At 41.2% G+C, this 23,269-nt stretch overlaps 1 protein-coding gene across 10 annotated transcripts in view; it reads left to right on the top strand.

The window, feature by feature from the left end:
- epb41l3a (erythrocyte membrane protein band 4.1-like 3a) overlaps window positions 1-21,060 on the top strand; it is a 78,569-nt gene extending 57,509 nt beyond the window's left edge. For 8 of the 10 annotated variants that reach the window (XM_081352029.1, XM_081352037.1, XM_081352034.1 and 5 more), the window contains 8 exons: window positions 3,309-3,467; window positions 8,487-8,585; window positions 9,887-9,958; window positions 11,347-11,451; window positions 12,763-12,861; window positions 13,636-13,716; window positions 19,157-19,270; window positions 20,472-21,060. In XM_081352029.1, coding sequence (XP_081208155.1) covers window positions 3,309-3,467; window positions 8,487-8,585; window positions 9,887-9,958; window positions 11,347-11,451; window positions 12,763-12,861; window positions 13,636-13,716; window positions 19,157-19,267 — 726 coding nt within the window. In that variant the 3' untranslated portion in view covers window positions 19,268-19,270; window positions 20,472-21,060. The remainder of the gene's footprint in view (window positions 1-3,308; window positions 3,468-8,486; window positions 8,586-9,886; window positions 9,959-11,346; window positions 11,452-12,762; window positions 12,862-13,635; window positions 13,717-19,156; window positions 19,271-20,471) is intronic. The other 2 variants (XM_081352033.1, XM_081352036.1) reach the window with 2 other exon arrangements.
- Window positions 21,061-23,269: the final 2,209 nt, after the last annotated feature.

Genomic DNA, 23,269 nt, shown 5'->3' with positions numbered 1-23,269 from the left:
TGTTCATGTCACGCCTGCCGAGCCTGTGTCTTCGGACAAGATGGCTGCCGCCGAGACTGTTCACGTCACGTCTGCCGAGCCTGTGTCTTCGGACAAGATGGTCACCGCCGAGTCTGTGTTTTCGGACAGAATGGCCGCCGCCGAGCCTGTTCACGTCACGCCTGCCGAGCCTGTGTCTTCGGACAAGATGGCCGTCGCCGAGCCTGTTCACGTCACACCTGCCGAGCCTGTGTCTTCGGACAAGATGGCCACCACCGAGCCTGTTCACGTCACGCCTGCTGAGCCTGTGTCTTCGGACAAGAGGGCCGCCGCCGAGAGTGTTCAGGTCACGTTTGCCGAGCCTGTGTCCCCTGACAAGATGGCCGCTGTCGAGCCTGTGTCTGTTCCTGAGCCGGTGGTGCCTGTTCCTGAGCCGGTGGTGTCTGTTCCTGTTCCTGAGCCGGAGCCAGTGGTGTCTGTTCCTGAGCCGGTGGTGTCTGTTCCTGTTCCTGAGCCGGAGCCAGTGGTGTCTGTTCCTGAGCCGGTGGTGTCTGTTCCTGTTCCTGAGCCGGAGCCAGTGGTGTCTGTTCCTGAGCCAGCGTCTGTTCCTGAGCCGGAGCCAGCGTCTGTTCCTGAGCCGGAGCCAGCGTCTGTTCCTGAGCCGGAGCCAGCGTCTGTTCCTGAGCCGGAGCCAGCGTCTGTTCCTGAGCCGGAGCCAGCGTCTGTTCCTGAGCCGGTGTCTGTTCCTGAGCCGGTGTCTGTTCCTGAGCCGGAGCCTGTTCCTGAGCCGGAGCCAGTGATTGTTCCTGTGTCTGTTCCTGAGCCTGTGTCTGTTCCTGAGCCTGTGTCTGTTCCTGAGCCTGTGTCGGTGTCTGTTCCTGAGCCTGTGTCGGTGTCTGTTCCTGAGCCTGTGTCGGTGTCTGTTCCTGAGCCGGAGCCGGTGTCTGTTCCTGAGCCGGAGCCAGTGTCTGTTCCTGAGCCGGAGCCAGTGTCTGTTCCTGAGCCGGAGCCGGTGGTGTCTGTTCCTGAACCTGAGCCCGTGGTGTCTGTTCCTGAACCTGAGCCGGTGGTGTCTGTTCCTGAGCCCGTGGTGTCTGAGCCGGTGGTGTCTGTTCCTGAACCTGAGCCCGTGGTGTCTGTTCCTGAACCTGAGCCGGTGGTGTCTGTTCCTGAGCCCGTGGTGTCTGTTCCTGAACCTGAGCCCGTGGTGTCTGTTCCTGAACCTGAGCCGGTGGTGTCTGTTCCTGAGCCCGTGGTGTCTGAGCCGGTGGTGTCTGTTCCTGAGCTGGTGGGGTCTGTTCCAGTTCCTGAGCCGGTAGTGTCGGTTCCAGTTCCTGAGCTGGGGTCTGTTCCAGTTCCTGAGCCGGTGTCTGTTCCAGTGCCATGGCCGCCCGAGGGGTCGTCTCCACCGTGGCCGCCCGAGGGGTCGTCTCCGCCGTGGCCGCCCGAGGGAAAGTCTCCACCCTGGCCGCCCGATGAACTGCCCGCTCCGTCCTGGCCGCCTGAGGGAGAGTCTCCGTCCTGGCCACCCGATAAACTGTCATCTCCGTTCTGGCCGCCAGATAGACTGTCTGCTCCGCCCTGGCCGCCCGGTGGACTGTCTCCACCCTGGTCTGTCCCTCCCGTCCCTCCCTGGTCTGTCCCTCCCGTCCCTCCCTGGTCTGTCCCTCCCGTCCCGCCCTGGTCTGTCCCTCCCGTCCCGCCCTGGTCTGTCCCTCCCGTCCCGCCCTGGTCTGATGGAGCGTCTGGTAGCCGCTCCGTAGGGAGGGGGTAATGTCACATGCCTGTCCTGTCTTGTGCTGCACATGGGTGTTTTGTTATTTTGGGCCATGTGCTCGTGTCTATTGTCTAGCCCCTCCCATCTTGTTATCTGATCATTGGTTAATTTGTTCCACCTGTTCCCTCTTGATTTGTTCCCTTTATAAGTCCCCTCTTGTTTGCAGTCTGTGTTGGTTCGTTGTCTTATGTTTCCTGTTCCCTTTGATTCCCTAGTAAGTTCATGTTCTGTTTTCGGTTGTAATATTTGTTAGTTGTGTTTTCCCCCTCGTGGGTTTTGTTTTGTGTTTAGCCTTTCTTTTATTAATAAATTCTTATTCTCTGCACTTGAGTCCTCGCACCTTTTGTATTTCCCCATTCCGTGACACTTAGTTACTTTTTTAGAAAAGTAATGCATTACAATATTGCGTTACTCCCTAAAAAGTAACTAATTGCGTTACTTAGTTACTTTTTTAGAACAGTAATGCGTTACAATATTGCGTTACTCCCTAAAAAGTAACTAATTGTGTTACTTAGTTACTTTTTTAGAAAAGTAATGCATTACAATATTGCGTTACTCCCTAAAAAGTAACTAATTGCGTTACTTAGTTACTTTTTTAGAACAGTAATGCGTTACAATATTGCGTTACTCCCTAAAAAGTAACTAATTGTGTTAGTAACTAATTAACGCCTCTGCACTTAGATTTGTCTCAACATGAGGACAAGAGAGCTGTCAGTCAATAAATGGGAAAACAAAGTAACTAGTGTTACTTATTTGAAAAAGTAACTCAGATATTTTGTTGTACATTTTAAAAGTAATGCGTTACTTTACTAGTTACTTGAAAAAGTATTGATTACGTATTATCTGATTACGTAACTAAAGTTACTTGTAATGCGTTACCCCAACACTGGAGATCAGCCAGTGTTTTGTGTGGAAAACTGCTCTAATTACGGCTGTTTGTTAAGAGATGATGTTCATGGATCTGAATGGAGCAGCTTTAGACGAGAGTGACAGACGATTTGTCGTTGACAGAAAGTCTCTTATTGATTTTGTTTTTGTGGCCGCAGTAAAATCCGAGTTCATCCGCTGGAGTGTTTTCATGGATCCAGCGTTTATCTGCACTAAGCAGTTCAGACCAGGGAAAATCATTATGTGCTTCTTACATAAACCCAAACAGCATCTGCAGAGGGATAGATGGGAAAATCCTGTTCTCAATCAGAATCAGTGTTTTTCTGTAGAAATATCTTGACATCCTTCTGAATTATACATTTATATACACTTAAGAAGAAGAATTTTCATCAAGCTTGTTTGCAGAGTATGTATCAATGTACTTATTGAGTCATAAAGTTATATATCACTATAAATCTATCTATCTATCTATCTATCTATCTATCTATCTATCTATCTATCTATCTATCTATCTGTCTGTCTGTCTGTCTGTTTATCAAATCTGTCATTAAACAGGATTCTTATGGTAGGAAGAAAGTATTGTGTTGTCTGGAAAGATCTGGTCTTAAAGATTATTGATCTCTGCTGTATCATTTATGAATCTTTTTGGTTTCTTTTCCTTGAGGTCAAACAGGAAGTGGTGGTGGAGGTCAAACAGGAAGTGGCGGTGGAGGTCAAACAGGAAATGGCGGTGGACACACAGGAAGTGGTGGAGGACCTACAGGAAGTGGCGGCAGCATCGCTGGAGACGCAAGACGATCTGAATGACAGGAAGGTTGATGTGGTGAGTGATTCATTCATCCGATTCTCTCCGATCTCTTCATCAGACGGTCATGATCATAATGAATGGTGTGTCGTTGTGTGTGTTCGTTTGTCCAGCGTGTCTCAGGCGTGACTAACGCTGCTGTTACTCAAGCTAACATGATCTTTGTGTGTTACATGTAGGAGTCTGACGGGTGGGTCATTATAAACAAGGTTCCTCCGTTTGAACCAGATAAAGTTCCAGGAACGGTTTCTCAAATGATACCAGAAAAGGTACAAGAAAAAGCCATTGAGTTTCCTCCAAAGAAAATGGCTCCAAAAGTACCGGAAAAGGTTTCTATGATAGTACAAGAACAAGTTCCTCTAATAGTACCAAAAACAGAAGAGGTTCCTCCAAAGAAAATGGCTCCAAAAGTACCGGAAAAGGTTTCTATGATAGTACAAGAACAAGTTCCTCTAATAGTACCAGAAACAGAAGAGGTTCCTCCAAAGAAAATGGCTCCAAAAATACCGGAAAAGGTTTCTATGATGGTACAAGAACAAGTTCCTCTAATAGTACCAGAAACAGAAAAGGCTCCTCCAAAGAAAATGGCTCCAAAAGTACCAGAAAAAGTTTCTACAATAGTACAAGAACAAGTTCCTTCAATTGGACCAGAAACAGAAGAGGTTCCTCTAAAAATAGCGGAAAAAATTCCTCCGAAAGTACCAGAAAAGTTTTCTACGATAGCAAAAGAGAAGTTTCCCGAAGACGTTCCTCCTAAAGCACCAACCAAAATCCCCCCGAAGGTCCCGGCGAAGAAACACACCGCCAGCTACAGATTCATAGCCGCAACGAGCACCGTATCGACCGGCAGTCCTCCGGAAGACAAACCCAGCAAAGTTCAAGAAGCTTTCGAGCAGTTTTCCGACTCGACTTCCAAACCCTCCATCAAGGTGATTCCCATGCCGGTGGAGTTTCAGAGCGTCACCGTGAGGAAGGTCGGAGAAGCCGAGGATCCCGGAGAAGCTTTGCTCAGATTTCCGGCACTGCCATATCTCGCCAAAACCTCCCCGACAGCCAGAGTGGTACGATATATCGTCCTCGGCCTGGCTTCTCAAACACAGACCAGAGATGGGCACTCGAGTTAGAGACTCGCTCTCGAGTCGCATTTTAATAGACTTCAGACTTGACTCAGACTCAACCTGAAATGACTTCAGATTTAAATCGGACTCGACCTGAAATGACTCCAGACTTGACCAGGACTCGACCCGAAATGACATCAGACTTGACTCAGACTCGACCTGAAATGATTCAAGACTTGACCAGGACTCGACCCGAAGTGACTTCAAATTTAACTCAGACTCGATCTGAAATGACTCCAGACTTGACCAGGACTCGACCCGAAATTACTTCAGACTTGACTCGGACTTGTGACAAAAGACTCCAGACTTGACTCGGACTTGACCCGAATTGGCTTCAGACTTGACTCGGACTCGTGACAAAAGACTCCACACTTGACTCAGACTCCAGTGATAAAGACTTGAGACTTGACTCAGACTCCAGTGATAAAGACTTGAGACTTGACTCAGACTCCAGTGATAAAGACTTGAGACTTGACTCAGACTCCAGTGATAAAGACTTGAGACTTGACTCAGACTCCAGTGATAAAGACTTGAGACTTGACTCGGACTTGTGACAAAAGACTTGAGACTTGACTCAGACTCCAGTGATAAAGACTTGAGACTTGACTCAGACTCCAGTGATAAAGACTTGAGACTTGACTCAGACTCCAGTGATAAAGACTTGAGACTTGACTCGGACTTGTGACAAAAGACTTGAGACTTGACTCAGACTCCAGTGATAAAGACTTGAGACTTGACTCAGACTCCAGTGATAAAGTCTTGAGACTTGACTCAGACTCCAGTGATAAAGATTTGAGACTTGACTCAGACTCCAGTGATAAAGACTTGAGACTCGACTCGGACTCCAGTGATAAAGAATCCAGACTTGACTCGGACTTGTGAAAAAAGACTTCAGACTTGACTCGGACTCGTGACAAAAGACTCCAGACTTCAGACTTAACTAGGACTCCAGTGATAAAGACTCCAGACTTCAGACTTGACTCGGACTCCAGTGATAAAGACTCCAGGCTTAACTCGGACTTGTGACAAAAGACTCCAGACTTCAGACTTGACTCGGACTCGACCTGAAATGACTTGAGATTTGACTTGGACTTGTGACAAAAGACTCCACACTTGACTCAGACTCCAGTGATAAAGACTTGAGACTTGACTCAGACTCCAGTGATAAAGACTTGAGACTTGACTCGGACTCCAGTGATAAAGACTCCAGACTTGACTCGGACTTGTGGCAAAAGACTCCAGACTTCAGACTTGACTCGAACTCGTGACAAAAGACTCCAGACTTCAGACTTAACTCGGACTTGTGACAAAAGACTCCAGACTTCAGACTTGACTCGGACTCGACCTGAAATGACTTGAGATTTGACTTGGACTTGTGACAAAAGACTCCACACTTGACTCAGACTCCAGTGATAAAGACTTGAGACTTGACTCAGACTCCAGTGATAAAGACTTGAGACTTGACTCGGACTCCAGTGATAAAGACTCCAGACTTGACTCGGACTTGTGACAAAAGACTCTAGACTTCAGACTTGACTCGGACTCAACCTGAAATGACTTCAGACTTGACTAGGACTTGACCCGAAATGACATCAGATTTGACTCGGACTGCAGTGATAAAGACTCCAGACTTGACTCGGACTCGTGACAAAAGACTCCACACTTGACTCAGACTCCAGTGATAAAGACTTGAGACTTGACTCAGACTCCAGTGATAAAGACTCCAGACTCCAGACTTGACTGGGACTCCAGTGATAAAGACTCCAGACTCCAGACTTGACTCGGACTCATGACAAAAGACTCCAGACTCCAGACTTGACTGGGACTCCAGTGATAAAGACTCCAGACTTGACTCGGACTCCAGTGATAAAGACTCCAGACTCCAGACTTGACTGGGACTCCAGTGATAAAGACTCCAGACTTGACTCGGACTCCAGTGATAAAGACTCCAGACTCCAGACTTGACTGGGACTCCAGATGAAAGACTTGTGACCATCTCTGACACAGACTACCTCAGAAGCCAGAGCTTCTCAAACACTCTTGGTTTGTGTTGTTGTTTTGGGCTGCCGTTTGACACAAATCCCTCCGGCTGGAATTTGCTGTCGCATTCTTTATTCCTTCTTTTCTTAGAGCAGGAACCTTGTTTCCTTCATCCACTTTATTTTCTCCCTTTATTTTCGGGATTGCCGTTGCTTTGCTTTTAGTCACGACTGAAGGAACGGCTGCATCTTTGTTTTGCACTCTGGCTGTTGCTGGAAATGTGGGTTTTATTCATAAGAGAGTCACAGCTAACAGAGAACGTTCTGGCAAAGTTATGAACAAACGTTATCTGTGTTCGGTTGCATAAACTGCTTAGACTAGTCTTAAAAGCTAGTCACCTAAATTTTTTCTTCAAGACTGGTCATAACTTTTTAAAAAGTCAGTTACATAAGATGGTAGATCGGTCTAATTTGAATTGGAAAAGTTAGATTGATTACCCATTGGTCAACTGCAAGTTGGTCAAACTAGTTGTTAAGACACAGTCTTAACATAGTTGCTAAGTTTATGCAACTGGCCCCTGGTCTTTAAGAATGTTCTCCAAACGTTAGAACAAAAACATACATCAATCATGGAACGTTTTGCTGAAACATTTCAGTTGGAAGTTTTTGAATGTAACGGATTGTTTTAGAATGTTCATTCAAAAGTAACATTCCATAATGTTTGAAGAATGTTACAATTGAATGTTTCCTTAATGTTCACATAACCTGCTTCTAAAACATTTAAAAAACTGAATGTTCAGAAAAAACATTTTCATAACTTAATGGGAACTTTAGCAAAACGCACTTAGAACATGTTTCTGTTATCTGTGTGATCTTCATCGATCATGAGTGAAACGGCTGCTGAAGGTCTTCATTGTACACGAATGTTTGTTTTTTCATTCATCTTAATAACTGGAACTTTTGCATCTTCTACTAACTTTGGTCAGTGATTGTTTTATAATCCTCATCATCAGAAATGCTGTTTACCAATGCAAACATTTAATTTAGTTAGTTGTTTGATTATTCATTAGGGGCCAAGTCTGTAAAAACGCTGAAGTTTTGCTGCAGTGTCTTTGGTGATGACGCCACCTGCTGGCCAAATAGCATCATAACACTGGAATAACTTCACAGCAAAAAAATCTTTTTTGTTTTTTCCAGTACAAAATATCTAAACATTTACTTTTAATTGAGAAGCGAAATGAATGGAAAATGGAGTGAGTGTAAAACAAGAAAAAATAATCTGTCAGTGAGGTAAAAAAAAAATCAACTTAATTCAAAGGGAAAACCAAGTGGGGTTTTTCTGACCCACCAACAAATATTTGTTCTTTGCTGTTTTAATTTTTTTTATATATTTATAGTGTTAAAGTTATTACTGGATGTTTGCAAAATACTTTTATCTCTTCATATTATTTTTTAAGTGTTGATTTTACTCTTTCTTAAAGTCTACAATCTAAGATTGACAGTCAGCTCCGATCTTCAGACCAAGACTAATGAAACACTAACAAATGTACAAGGTTTTATTCCTGCAGAACTTATGGGACTTGACACAAACCTCTGTGTGTGTGATTGTCCCTCAGCATCAGTGTGTTAGCAGCGCAACCTACTGGCAAAACATTATAAATAACATTATTACTTATCATAACCATAACATCTGCTCTGACCAAATGAATCTGCTCGGCCACCGTTTGCATGCTTGGCTCAGAATCTGCATGCATTTTTATTCCTAATTAATTTTATTTGCACAAAGCATATGCAGTGCAGCCTTGTGAAAAAACCCTAAACGACAGACCCTTCACTCTCCTCGAAAACCCAGAATGCTCTTGTGTGTGTGCGATCTGAACTCATCATGCATGTGTGTGTGTGTGTGTGCGCTTTAACGCTGTGTGTCTCTCTGTGTTCAGCCGAAGCCCAGTTTTGATGAGATGTCTCCTGAGCTCACGGCGCTCTTGCAGTCGACTCGCAGCTGGACTCCGCCTTCGTCTGCGCTCGCTTTACACAAGGTCTAGACTTCACATTAACACACACTGAGATCAGCCGCTCTGAGCCTGTGTTGGTGTGTTTAACTGCACGTAACAAATGCACAGATTAAGGCCGTATCCGTCGGTCTCCGTCAAACATCACATCTCTCTCTCATCTCTCTTCGGTTCATTGGTTAAAGACACGATTCCTGCGTTTGAATGCAGTGAAAAGCAGAAGCAGATTCTCTCGGTTTAGATCAATATTTATTATGGAAAGCACTTTACAAATATAAATTGAACTGACCTGTGGAATGCCATCAGAGTGTTATTGTTAACTAAAACTACTAAAAGCGTCTTCATTCATTAAATAAATCTGAAGTAAAATCAAATATAAATATTAGGGTTAAAGTAGTAAAATTACTGTAACTAAAACTGAAATAAAAAGCTAAATAAAATATTTATTTTATTTAAGTTATAATTGTATTATTTTTTTATTTCCAGTTAATAATTTTAGTGCTTCAGTTTAAATTTATTTCAGATTATTGCCAAGGCAACATAGTTTAGGAAATTCAAACTGAAATAAAAAATAAAAATAAGATAAATTATAATAATAAGATGAAAAAAGCACAAAAATATATTAATAAATAATAAGTATTATAAGTAATACTGTAATATTAATTAAATATATTAATAATTATAAATAATACGATAATTAGTATTAATAAATACTATAATATATTATAGAATTTATTAGCACTAATGATCTTATTATTTAACAAATTAAAAAAATTAAATAATGTATATTAACAAATAAAAATTAAATATTATAAATAATATGAAAGTTTTAATTAATTATATTAATAATTATAAATGATAAGATAATTAATATTAATAAATACTGTAATATATTATATACTTTATTAGTATTAATTATCTTATTATTTAACAAACTATAAAAATAAATCAATAATTTATATTAATAAATAATAATTATATATATATATAAATATGAATAAATAATAATATATTATAGTATTTATTTATTAATGTTATAAACTAATTATTTATAATAATTAATAATAATAATAATATTTATTTAAATGTTTTTATTTTATTTTCAGTTTTAGTAATTTTGTGTTGTGCTTTTGTCGTTTTATTAGTTAGTCCTGCATTTCTGCATTCACCTTATCGGTAAAGAGTTTGATTTGAGCTAAAGAAACACAATTGATTGACATGTTATTGAAACATGAGCTCGATCGATAGTTCTGTAGATGTTTCTTTTTGTCCAATCACAGATCTTATGTTTTCTGTGTGTTTCTCATGTATCACTGCATCTCTTCCAGCCGTCGGAGAGTCCGGAGCGGCATCGGGGACAAGACCCGTCAGACGAGGACCAGCCGTCGGCCGAGCCTCAGGTACCCGAACCTCCAGGGGTGCCCTGGGAGCCTGATGTGTGTGTTCAGCCGTTGGAGTCTGATGTGTGTGTTCAGCCGTTGGAGTCTGATGTGTGTGTTCAGCCGTTGGAGTCTGATGTGTGTGTTCAGCCGTCGGAGCCTGATGTGTGTGTTCAGCCGTCGGAGTCTGATGTGTGTGTTCAGCCGTCGGAGTCTGATGTGTGTGTTCAGCCGTCGGAGCCTGATGTGTGTGTTCAGGCGTTGAGCTCTGAGCGAGTCCTGGATGAGTCTGATGATGATGACACCAGTGACTCCAGCAGTGTAAATTCGGCTAACCTCGACGGGCCGGTCACACACACGTCTCACACACACGTTTCCCCCAGTGACAGCGAGTCTGGAGGCGAGAGCTTCTCTCTGTCCACCGATGATGATGATGATGATGATGATGATGAAGATGAAGATCGGTCCCCCAACATGAGCCCGAGGGGTGGGGAGGTAGAACTGACGCCCAGTTTAGAGGTGACCTATGACCCCCATGACCCCGCCAGATTCACCCCAATCCTGAAATCCCCCCGACATCCAGTGACTGTGTGTCTGTGATGATTCTCAGACCGACCGCGAGCTTGTGTGTGAGAGCTTCAGTGTTCAGGAGAGTTGAGCCCAGCTCTGAGATCTGTAGACGCTGCTTTAGTGAAGCTTGTGCTCAGTCTGTTCTCTCCCAGAACACCTTGCTCCTCCCTGCCTTCTTCCCAGTGTTTGTTTCCATGAGGGAATCTCATTTAAATAGTGCTGGAGTTAGTTACCCTCTTGGTTATGCAAATGTTAAAGTCCCCCTGTAGTCAGTAATTATATCCCTTAAAACTCATCTTTGATCACCAAAATGACATTTAAGTGTTTTTTTCCTTAAAAAAATCTTGAATGTAACTTGACTCCCTCACCTCATTTAGTATGCGCGGTTCTATGAATATGCAAATGAGCCCCGCCTCCACTCACTCACTCAGCTCAGAGATCCACTGGTTGACGATCACACGTTGATCTGATTGGTTACAAGGTAGTTTGTGACGTCAGAAACACCAGCGATTTCAAAGCGTGTTTTTGAGACTGTCTTTGGTTCACTGCAGTTTTAAGGAGGAAATACTCAGCAATGCTGTCGACTTATGAACTTACACATGCTTTGTCTTAAAGCAGATTAAAAACTCCACATAGACACATAAACAACATTAAAAGCTGGATTCTCACCACAGGGGGACTTTAATCCATTCGTTCTTCAAACATTAGAATGTTCTCCGAAACAAGTTGCAACATTTAAAAAACGTTAGATGATTGAATGTTCTGTAGTGTGTGTCTGTAGTGTGTGTGTGTGAGTGTGTGTCAATGACGAGTCTCTCTTCTCTCCTGTGGTTCTGCAGTCGGGCGTCTCGAGTTTTTCCAGGACTCTGTCAGGAGACACAAACACACCAGACTCTCCTGTGATCCACACGGAAATGAAGACCGTCACATACGAGTCCCTGCAGGTGTGTGTGTGTGTGTGTGTGTGTGTGTGTGTGTGTGTGTGTGTGTGTGTGTGTGTGTGAATCTAGGATGATCTGAGCGACTCTTACTGGATGATGACGACTATTGACCAATTACTTTACATTTTCTCGCAATTGCGAGTTATATCGTCACAATTGAATTTAGATAATTAAATAAACTCGTATTTCTACGACTTTTTTTTCTCAATTTTTTTTACTTTTCTCAGAATTGTGAGATATAAAGTCACAACTGCGGGTTATAAAGTCCTATTCTAAGGAAAAAAAGACTGATCTTGTTTATATCACGCAATTTTGACTTTATAACACAATTACGACCTTATATATATCACGCAATTGTGAGAAAAAAACGCAATTACCTTTTTCATTTATTATTCTGTGGCAGAAGCAAGCATTTTAATAAAAATAATACTTTTATTAATCAAGGACGCATTCAGTGGCAGTAAAGACATTTATGTTTCTATTTCAGAGAAATGCTGTTCCTTTGAACTTTCTATTCACCAAAGAATCCTGAAAAATAAAATGTATGACAGTTTCCACAGAAATATGAACAGTTTTCAACACTGATAATAATCATAAATGTTTCTTGATCATCAAATCCTCATATTAGAGTGATTTGTGAAGGATCATGTGACACTGAAGACTGGAGTAATGATGCTGAACATTCAGCTTTGATCACAGGAATAAATTACACTTTACTGTATATTCACAGAGAGAACAGATGATTTACACTGGAATGATATTTCATAATTTTTGATCTAATAAACATGGAATTAACATGGAAAAGACGCATTTTATCGCGCGTTGCGTCGTGCAGAATCTGCTCATATCTGCTTACCTGAACACTCATGTCACTACGCTACACATAACGGCGAGCTTGTTCATTTGCACTGAAGCAAAAGCGAAGATTAAACAGCATTTGGTGAACAGAAAAGACATTATTATTTTCCAACATCCTACATTATTGGTGAAAAGGATGAAGGAGGAGATGCTGGATGACAGGATTTAGTTTGAATAAGAAATGAATGTGTGAAATCCCTATATTATATCATATATATATGTGTTAGCCTATATATAAGCTGTGATGTAGTTAATCTGTTTAGTTTTTTTCACTTCTTTTGTTTCTGGCCAGTAGAAGCTCTGAATGGCCGGTAACTTAAAACTTTAGTAGCCGAATTGGCCGGTGAGAAAATTTAATGTGAAACCCATGCGGCGCGTGTAGTTAGGACACGGTGTGCCGAGCCCAGACTCGAGATCAGATGCTGTGTTCTGAGACGGTGTCGATGTGTGTGACAGGGCGAGACTGACGGAGACGCTGATCCTGGGATTCTCATGAGCGCTCAGACCATCACATCAGAAACCAGCAGCACCACCACAACCACACACATCACCAAGGTCAGAGAGAGCGCTGCCGTACCCTGGGGGTTTGTGGGAGTTATGACGACAGAAATTTGTGTGTGTGTGTGAGTTTAGGTAGGTAGGTTTAGGGTTAGTATAGTGGGATCAAATATACAGTTTGTACAGTATAAAAACCATTATGCCTATGGAATGTCCTCACAAGTATAGTAAATCAAACGTGTGTGTGTGTGTGTGATGGGTCGGTATAGGGTTAGTGTAGTGGGATAGAATATACAGTTTGTACAATATAAAACATTGTGTGTGTGTGTGTGTGTATGTGTGTGTGTGTGATGGGTCGGTTTAGGGTTAGTGTAGTGGGATAGAATATACAGTTTGTACAATATAAAACATTGTGTGTGTGTGTGTGTGTATGTGTGTGTGTGTGATGGGTCGGTTTAGGGTTAGTGTAGTGGGATAGAATATACAGTTTGTACAATATAAAACATTGTGTGTGTGTGTGTGTGTGTGTGTGTATGTGTGTGTGTGTGATGGGTCGGTTTAGGGTTAGTGTAGTGGGATAGAATATACAGTTTGTACAATATAAAACGTGTGTGTGTGTGTGATGGGTCGGTATAGGGTTAGTGTAGTGGGATAGAATATACAGTTTGTACAATATAAAACATTGTGTGTGTGTGTGTGTGTGTGTGTATGTGTGTGTGTGTGTGATGGGTCGGTATAGGGTTAGTGTAGTGGGATAGAATATACAGTTTGTACAATATAAAACGTGTGTGTGTGTGTGTGTGTGTGTGTGTGTGTGTGTGTGTGTGACAGACGGTGAAGGGCGGCATCTCAGAAACACGGATCGAGAAGAGAATCGTCATCTCAGGAGACGCAGACATCGATCATGACGAGGTGAGCCTTTAATGCGACGCATTCAGGGTCATTCGTGTGAAGAGATATGAGATATGAAACATTATTCCACATTAGGGGTGTAACAATATATCGTGTCACAATATATCACAGTACAATAAACCAACAATATGTATCGTCGATTGTTTACGCAGAATTACTGTGTGAGAAAGAAATCACGTTTTCAGAGTTTTAGTGTCAGAACTACATTAAACTACTATATAATGTTGGATATAATGTATAATAATGCAATGGGGGAATATTTATGGCTCCTGATAATGACAAATATCTGATGTTACCAGTAAAAGTGTCCAACATTATTTTAAATATATCTAGTCAGTGACAGAGATCAAGCATATTCATCTACAATAATTCAGTATTTTCAGCTTCAGAATCATGAATATTGTTATTCTGGTGTCTCTATTGTCCTGTGCTTTGGGTTTCAGCACCAGGTCCAAGACTATTCATTTACACACACAATGTAATATCAAATTTAGCATTTTAATCAACATTACATTTTTGTTAGCCCTATATCATATGTCTTTGAGTATCACAATAATATCGTGAGTTCAGTATCGTGACATGAGGGTATCGTTACACCCCTAGTCCACACACACGAAACATGATTACACACACACGAAACATGATTCCACACACACACGAAACATGATTCCACACACATATGAAACATGATTCCACACACACATGAAACATGATTCCACACACATGAAACATGATTCCACACACCGATCCAACCGATATAGATATCATTCCACAAAGTGACGATGTCACTGACCATTACATGGTAACTTGCATATTACGTACTCCTGTAATATATCATGCTGCGCCGCGTTATCGATTAGGCAGAACAATCCTTCCATCCACCATAGATAATTTTTCAAACAGCTTATCGGATCTGTCTCAGCTGCTCAGTGAACCCAAACAAACAGATGAACTTGAGGAATTAACTAGCACTATGAGCACCATTCTCTCTGGATCATTGGATATTGTTGCGCCCATTAGATTAAAAAAAGGTCAGAGAGAAAAGTAAAGCACCATGGTACAACAATACTATGCGTGTTCTAAAGAGAGAAACCCGTAATTTAGAGCGTAAATGGAAACAAACCAACTTAGAGGTCTTTAGAATCGCATGGAAAGACAGTATGTCACGTTATAAAAAGGCCCTAAAAGCGGCCAGGGCTGAGCATCTACGCAAACTAATAGAAAACAACCATAACAATCCTAAGTTCTTATTTAACACCGTGGCGAGACTAACAAATAAACAGATGTCTCCTGAACAAAATATTCCATTACAGTTTAGTAGTAATGATTTCATGAAGTTCTTCACTGAGAAAATAGAAAACATCAGAACCACAATTGTAAACGTTCAATCCTCAATCGCGCCTTATAATTCAGCCTCAATTATCACCCCGCAAGAACAATTACAGTGCTTTACAACTATAGAACAAAAAGAGTTAAATAAACTTTTTACTTCATCTAAAACAACAACATGTTTATTAGATCCTATACCAACTAAACTATTGAAAGAAGTGTTACCTGTAGTGGAAGAGCCTCTCCTCAATATTATTAACTCGTCTTTATCTTTAGGTCATGTTCCAAAAACATTTAAACTGGCAGTTATAAAACCTCTCATTAAGAAACCACAATTAGATCCGAATAATCTAGTAAATTATAGACCCATTTCAAATCTACCTTTTATGTCTAAAATACTAGAAAAAGTTGTGTCTGCCCAACTGGGCTCTTTCTTACAAGAAAATGACACCTATGAAAAGTTTCAGTCTGGATTCAGGCCGCATCATAGCACTGAAACTGCGCTCGTTAAAATCACAAATGATTTACTTTTAGCTTCTGACCAAGGCTGTATCTCAATATTAGTTTTACTTGATCTTAGTGCTGCGTTCGATACTATAGATCATACAATACTCTTAGATCGACTACAAAATTATACTGGTGTTCAAGGACAAGCATTAAGCTGGTTTAGATCGTATTTATCTGACCGCTACCATTTTGTTTATTTAAATGGAGAAAAATCTATCATAACTCCAGTAAACTATGGAGTGCCGCAGGGATCTGTGTTAGGCCCTCTATTATTCTCAATATATATGCTACCACTTGGAAATATTATAAGGAAACATGGAATTAGTTTCCATTGTTATGCTGATGACACTCAAATCTATATTTCATCACGGCCAGATGAAAACGCTAAATTATCCAAATTGACAGAGTGTGTTAAAGATATAAAAGATTGGATGACGCATAATTTTCTTTTATTAAATCCAGACAAGACAGAGGTACTACTTATCGGTTCAAAAAACCACCCACAAAACCTCTCACAATACAACTTTAACATAGTAGGATGTCCTGTTACTTCATCCTCTACAGTAAAAGACCTGGGTGTTATATTAGACTGCAACCTGTCTTTTGAAAATCATATTTCATATGTTACAAGAACAGCCTTTTTCCACCTTAGAAACATTGCTAAGCTACGTAACATGCTATCAGTCTCTGATGCAGAAAAGTTAGTTCATGCATTCATGACCTCGAGACTAGATTACTGTAATGCGTTATTAGCCGGTTGTCCTGCATCCTCAATAAACAAGCTACAGTTAGTCCAAAATGCCGCCGCTAGAGTTCTAACTAGATCAAGAAAATATGATCATATAACACCGATTTTATCATCCCTACATTGGTTACCTATAAAGTCCCGTATTAATTACAAGGTATTGCTACTGACTTATAAAGCCCTAAACGGCTTAGCTCCAGTCTATTTAACGGATCTTCTATCGCCCTATAATCCATCGCGCTCTTTAAGGTCACTAAATTCGAGGTTTTTGGTCATACCTAGGATATCTAGGTCCACCAAAGGAGGGAGAGCATTTTCACATTTAGCTCCAAAACTCTGGAATAGTCTTCCGGATACTGTTCGTTGCTCAGACTCGCTCTCCCAGTTTAAAACTAGATTAAAGACGCATCTCTTCAGCCAGGCATTCATATAATACTTTTAATCCTACAGTTAAATCCAACCTCTAGTTCATAAACGCCAGAGGAGAACTGGCCCCCGACTGAGCCCGGGTTCTCCCAAGTTTTTTTTTTTCTCCATTAGGTCACCTGATGGAGTTTTTCGGTTCCTTGCCACTGTTGCCTTTGGCTTGCTCAGTTGGGGATATTTGGGGATATTTAATTTAATTAATCAATCAACGATACTATTGATCAGCATTACCAAACGTAGACGTTCCACTAGAAACAAACATTGATGTATTGTTCTAATTTATTACTGTGAAGCTGCTTTGATACAACCTGTGTTGTGAAAAGCGCTATATAAATAAACTTGACTTGACTTGACATATGAAACATGATTCCACACACACATGAAACATGATTCCACACACACATAAAACATGATTCCACACACATATGAAACATGATTCCACACACACATGAAACATGATTCCACACACACATGAAACATGATTCCACACACATGAAACATGATTCCACACACACATGAAACATGATTCCACACATATGAAACATGATTCCACACACACATGAAACATGATTCCACACACACATGAAACATGATTCCACACACATATGAAACATGATTCCACACACATATGAAACATGATTCCACACACATATGAAACATGATTCCACACACATATGAAACATGATTCCACACACACATGAAACATGATTCCACACACACATGAAACATGATTCCACACACACATGAAACATGATTCCACACATATGAAACATGATTCCACACACACATGAAACATGATTCCACACACACATGAAACATGATTCCACACACATATGTAACATGATTCCACACACACATGAAACATGATTCCACACACATATGAAACATGATTCCACACACATATGAAACATGATTCCACACACACATGAAACATGATTCCACACACACATGAAACATGATTCCACACACACATGAAACATGATTCCACACATATGAAACATGATTCCACACACACATGAAACATGATTCCACACACACATGAAACATGATTCCACACACATTTGTAACATGATTCCACACACACATGAAACATGATTCCACACACACATGAAACATGATTCCACACACATATGAAACATGATTCCACACACATATGAAACATGATTCCACACACACATGAAACATGATTCCACACACATGAAACATGATTCCACACACATATGAAACATGATTCCACACACACATGAAACATGATTCCAAACACACATGAAACATGATTCCACACACATATGAAACATGATTCCACACACATATGAAACATGATTCCACACACATATGAAACATGATTCCAAACACACATGAAACATGATTCCACACACACATGAAACATGATTCCACACACATGAAACATGATTCCACACATATGAAACATGATTCCACACACATATGAAACATGATTCCACACACACATGAAACATGATTCCACACACACATGAAACATGATTCCAAACACACATGAAACATGATTCCACACACATATGAAACATGATTCCACACACACATGAAACATGATTCCACACACATATGAAACATGATTCCACACACATATGAAACATGATTCCACACACACATGAAACATGATTCCACACACACACATGAAACATGATTCCACACACATATGTAACATGATTCCACACACACATGTAACATGATTCCACACACACATGAAACATGATTCCACATACACATGAAACATTATTCCACACATATGAAACATGATTCCACACATATGAAACATGATTCCACACACATATGAAACATGATTCCACACACACATGAAACATGATTCCAAACACACATGAAACATGATTCCACACACATATGAAACATGATTCCACACACATATGAAACATGATTCCACACACACATGAAACATGATTCCACACACATATGTAACATGATTCCACACACATATGAAACATGATTCCACACACACATGAAACATGATTCCACACACATATGTAACATGATTCCACACACATATGTAACATGATTCCACACACACATGAAACATGATTCCACACACATATGTAACATGATTCCACACACATATGTAACATGATTCCACACACATATGTAACATGATTCCACACACACGAAACATGATTCCACACACACATGTAACATGATTCCACACACATATGTAACATGATTCCACACACATATGTAACATGATTCCACACACATGAAACATGATTCCACACACACATGTAACATGATTCCACACACATATGTAACATGATTCCACACACATATGTAACATGATTCCACACACATGAAACATGATTCCACACACATATGTAACATGATTCCACACATATGAAAGCCTGGTTAGCAGTAGCTGGTTCTGATGTGGGTGTCACTGTGGGTCAGGCTCTGGCTCAGGCTATTAAAGAGGCTAAAGAACAACATCCCGACATGTCAGTGACCAAAGTCGTGGTCCATAAAGAGACGGAGATCACGCCGGAGGAGGGCGAGGAGTGACAGGTAAGACCAGAGCCAATCAGAGCTTGATTTGGCTTGGCTGGCTGTGAGCTGATTGGCTGCTGAGGTTTGGAGCGCTGCTATTGGCTGCTGTACTAACGCCGGTGCCGCTTTGGCTGTTTACTTCACCATTCATCTGCGAAACTCAGAGGACTAGTGTGTACTAACTATACCAGCTCTCTGCTGGTACTGCAGTGTGACCGATCACATGATGATGATGATGATGATGATGATGCTCACTGAGATTAATAGTAAAGCAGACCCTGCGTCTCAATGTTCACACTATCCATCCTAAACAGTGTGTGAGATTAGAATAAGTGTGTCCCAAAGTATAGTGTGTTGAAGAGAATGTGCCGGAAGTCTATTCCTGGTGGATTTTCGAAGTGTGGATCCGTGCTCACTATAACAGCTAATATTACCCACAATCCTCTTCGCCTTGGAGGAGGAACTACAAACACGAGTAAAAAGTGTTAAAAAACTACAAACATGGCGGATATGCGCGACCGACGGTGAGAGGTTTAGATAAAGGTTTGAGTGACTTATCAAAGTTTAACCTGATAAAAAAAAATGTATTTAATGTTATCCGTGTTATATTCCATCTGCAATAACAATGTGGACTTTTATAAAGATCCGTTTGGCCATTAACATTTAAATGCATCATTAATAATGCACCCAAAGCTCGTCTACTCTTCTGACACACACTCACAAGTATGCACTTTTTCTTCACAAATAGAGTACATACTTCTAGGGCGTAGTAAAAGTAGGCGAAATGAGTGTGTTTGAGCTCCAGACGTGAATGATTTCTCAAATCATGCATGTTGTTGAGGAGAATGTGCTGTTGTGTTACTGAATGAACAGGAAAAGGGGAAAATCCCACATTGGAGGAGGAACCTGAGTCAGAAGATCACAAGAAGCACCCTAGCAACCACATAGCAACCGCCCAGAACACCCTGTCATTGTGGCTTTGGGTTTTGCATGGGAAAGGCCATTCACATTTTCTTGAAGAAAATGTAAATCTGTTCAGTATATGATATGATGTCAGATCTCTGTATTATGTTGATGTGAAGCTGTCATCGTTGGGTGGTATTTAAATGCATGACATCATCACTCGAGACGGGCACTAACACGCTTCGCTCTTCTGACGCTTCTCTCTGGTCCGTCATTCCTGCTCTTTACTGAACGACGTTTCCGTTTATATTTTCAGGATTAACGTCGTCTTCATGCTCTCTGGAAGAAGCGCACGTGTTCACGCTGTGGAGGAAGAGGAACGCTTCAGAGAATCAACATAGACCAATGAATCGCAGCACACTCCATCTGAACACGTCTGGAGAAACACACACACACACACACACACTGACTCACACACACTCACTTAATCACACACACTCTCTCTCACACACACACACACACACACACTCACATAATCACACACACTCTCTCTCTCTCACACACACACACACACACACACACACACACTCTCTCTCTCTCTCTCTCTCACACACACACACACACACACACTCTCTCTCTCTCTCTCTCTCACACACACACACACACACACACTCTCTCTCTCTCTCACACACACACACACACACACACACACACACACTGACTCACACACACTCACTTAATCACACACACTCTCTCTCACACACACACACACACACACACTCACATAATCACACACACTCTCTCTCTCTCTCTCACACACACACACACACATAATCTCACACACTCTCACACACACACACACACACACACACACACACACACACACACACACTCACAAAATCACACACACACACACACACACACACACACACACACACACACACACACACTCTCTCTCTCTCACACACACACACACACACACACACACACACACACAATCTCACACACGCACTCACATAATCACACACACACACACACACACACACACACACACACACACACACACTCTCTCTCTCACACACACACACACACACACACTTACATAATCACACACACTCTCTCACACACACACACACACACACACACACACACACTCACATAATCACACACATACACACACTAACGTAATCACACACTCTCACTCACATAATCACACATTATCACACACTCTCACACACTCACATAATCACACATAATCACACACACTCTCACACATGCACACACACTCACATAATCTCACACACTCTCACACGCACACACTGACACAATCACACACACACACTCACTCACATAATCACACACACACACACACACACACACACACACACACACACACACACACACACACACTCACATAATCACACACACACTCTCACACACTCACATAATCACACATAATCACACACACTCTCACACATGCACACACACTCACATAATCTCACACACTCTCACACGCACACACTGACACAATCACCCACACACACACACACACACACACACACACACACACACACACACACTCACTCACTCACTCACTCACTCACATAATCACACACTCACATAATCACACACTGACACAATCTCACACACACACACACACACACACACACACACACACACTCACTCACTCACTCACTCACTCACATAATCACACACTCACATAATCACACACTCTCACATACTCACACACACACACTCCCATAATCACACACTCTCAAAAACGCACACACTCACATAATCACACACGCACACACACTCTTACAAAATCACACACACATACACTCACATAATCACTCACACACACACACACACACACACTCACATAATCACACACTCTCTCTCTCTCTCACACACACACACACACACACACACACACACACGCTTACAGGCGCCGTCTGCCGCACTGGATCTGTTACTGCATGACAAGGGAACAATTCTGCTTTTTTTGTGAGAAGACAAAAGTATATAGACATTTTAGGAACTCCTATACGAGCGCAGTGTGTAGTCAAACCACGGGACTGAAGAATATGTGAAATATAACGGATATCTACATTTATTTATTATACTGCTCTATCACTTTAAAAAAAGGACAAACTTTGCACAATATTTAACCAGGCAAAGATGTGCCATCCTCACCCGCCGCCCCTCATCGCCTCATCTCTGAATATGACACACAGATGACAGTTTGAGAATATGAATATGCCACATTTTCTCACTACGCCATGTATCCTAGAGACGTGTTATGTTGTTTTACTTGAATTATACGCCTGTTTTTTTGTTTCTTCTTGAAAACTGTTGAGTCTAGAGGAACTAAACTGTCTGAAATATCAATCCCAGAGTTCTCCTCGCCACATCTGAGCCTTAACTGTACAGAACGGAAGCCCAAATGTGTGTGTTCTGTCCTAGTTTGTTTCTCAATTCAGTGTGTGATGTGCAGTGTCGCCGCCCTGCTGACTGTTTCCCACTCAAGCTCAAATAAAAGCTCAATTCCATTTCTGATAACTTTCTGTTTCCATTCATCCGTCTGTGGTGAGAATATGCATCCATTAATATGGCGTTTTCTATAATACAGAACAAATTAATTGGGTTTTACAAGATTATGCAAGCGTCACTTTCACTGAACCATTTCAGGACAAATTATTTGATATTTAAACATTTGCAAAGGACAGGATTTTCTCCAAGAATTTGAGTTATTTTAAATTCATTTCTGGGTTCGTACAAGATGCTTAAATGGAAAACCCTTGAACAGACATATTTATGAAGAAAAAGTACTTGAATTATTGAAAGATATATGAAATTAGTGTTTCATTTTTTTGATGAAACGATATTTTTATGCTGCATGTCTCATATGGATATAAAGACATTTCGCTGTCTATGAGCCTGATATTGCTCAGATAAATATCCAAGTATATGACAAAACGCAGTTTGAATAAAGAAATCAATATCTTTATCATAATATCCTTTCTATGGTTAAAGTTACCTATACTTGTCATTGTATATACTTTGTATCTTACTATTTTGTTTTATTAGTATATTTTTATTTATGTTTACCTT

Source organism: Scardinius erythrophthalmus, assembly GCF_964197995.2.
Source record: "Scardinius erythrophthalmus genome assembly, chromosome: 22".
In the NCBI taxonomy this organism is placed as follows: Eukaryota; Metazoa; Chordata; class Actinopteri; order Cypriniformes; family Leuciscidae; genus Scardinius; species Scardinius erythrophthalmus.
The sequence above is the reverse complement of the archived record's forward strand: the minus strand, read 5'-3'. Positions and strand labels throughout refer to the sequence as shown.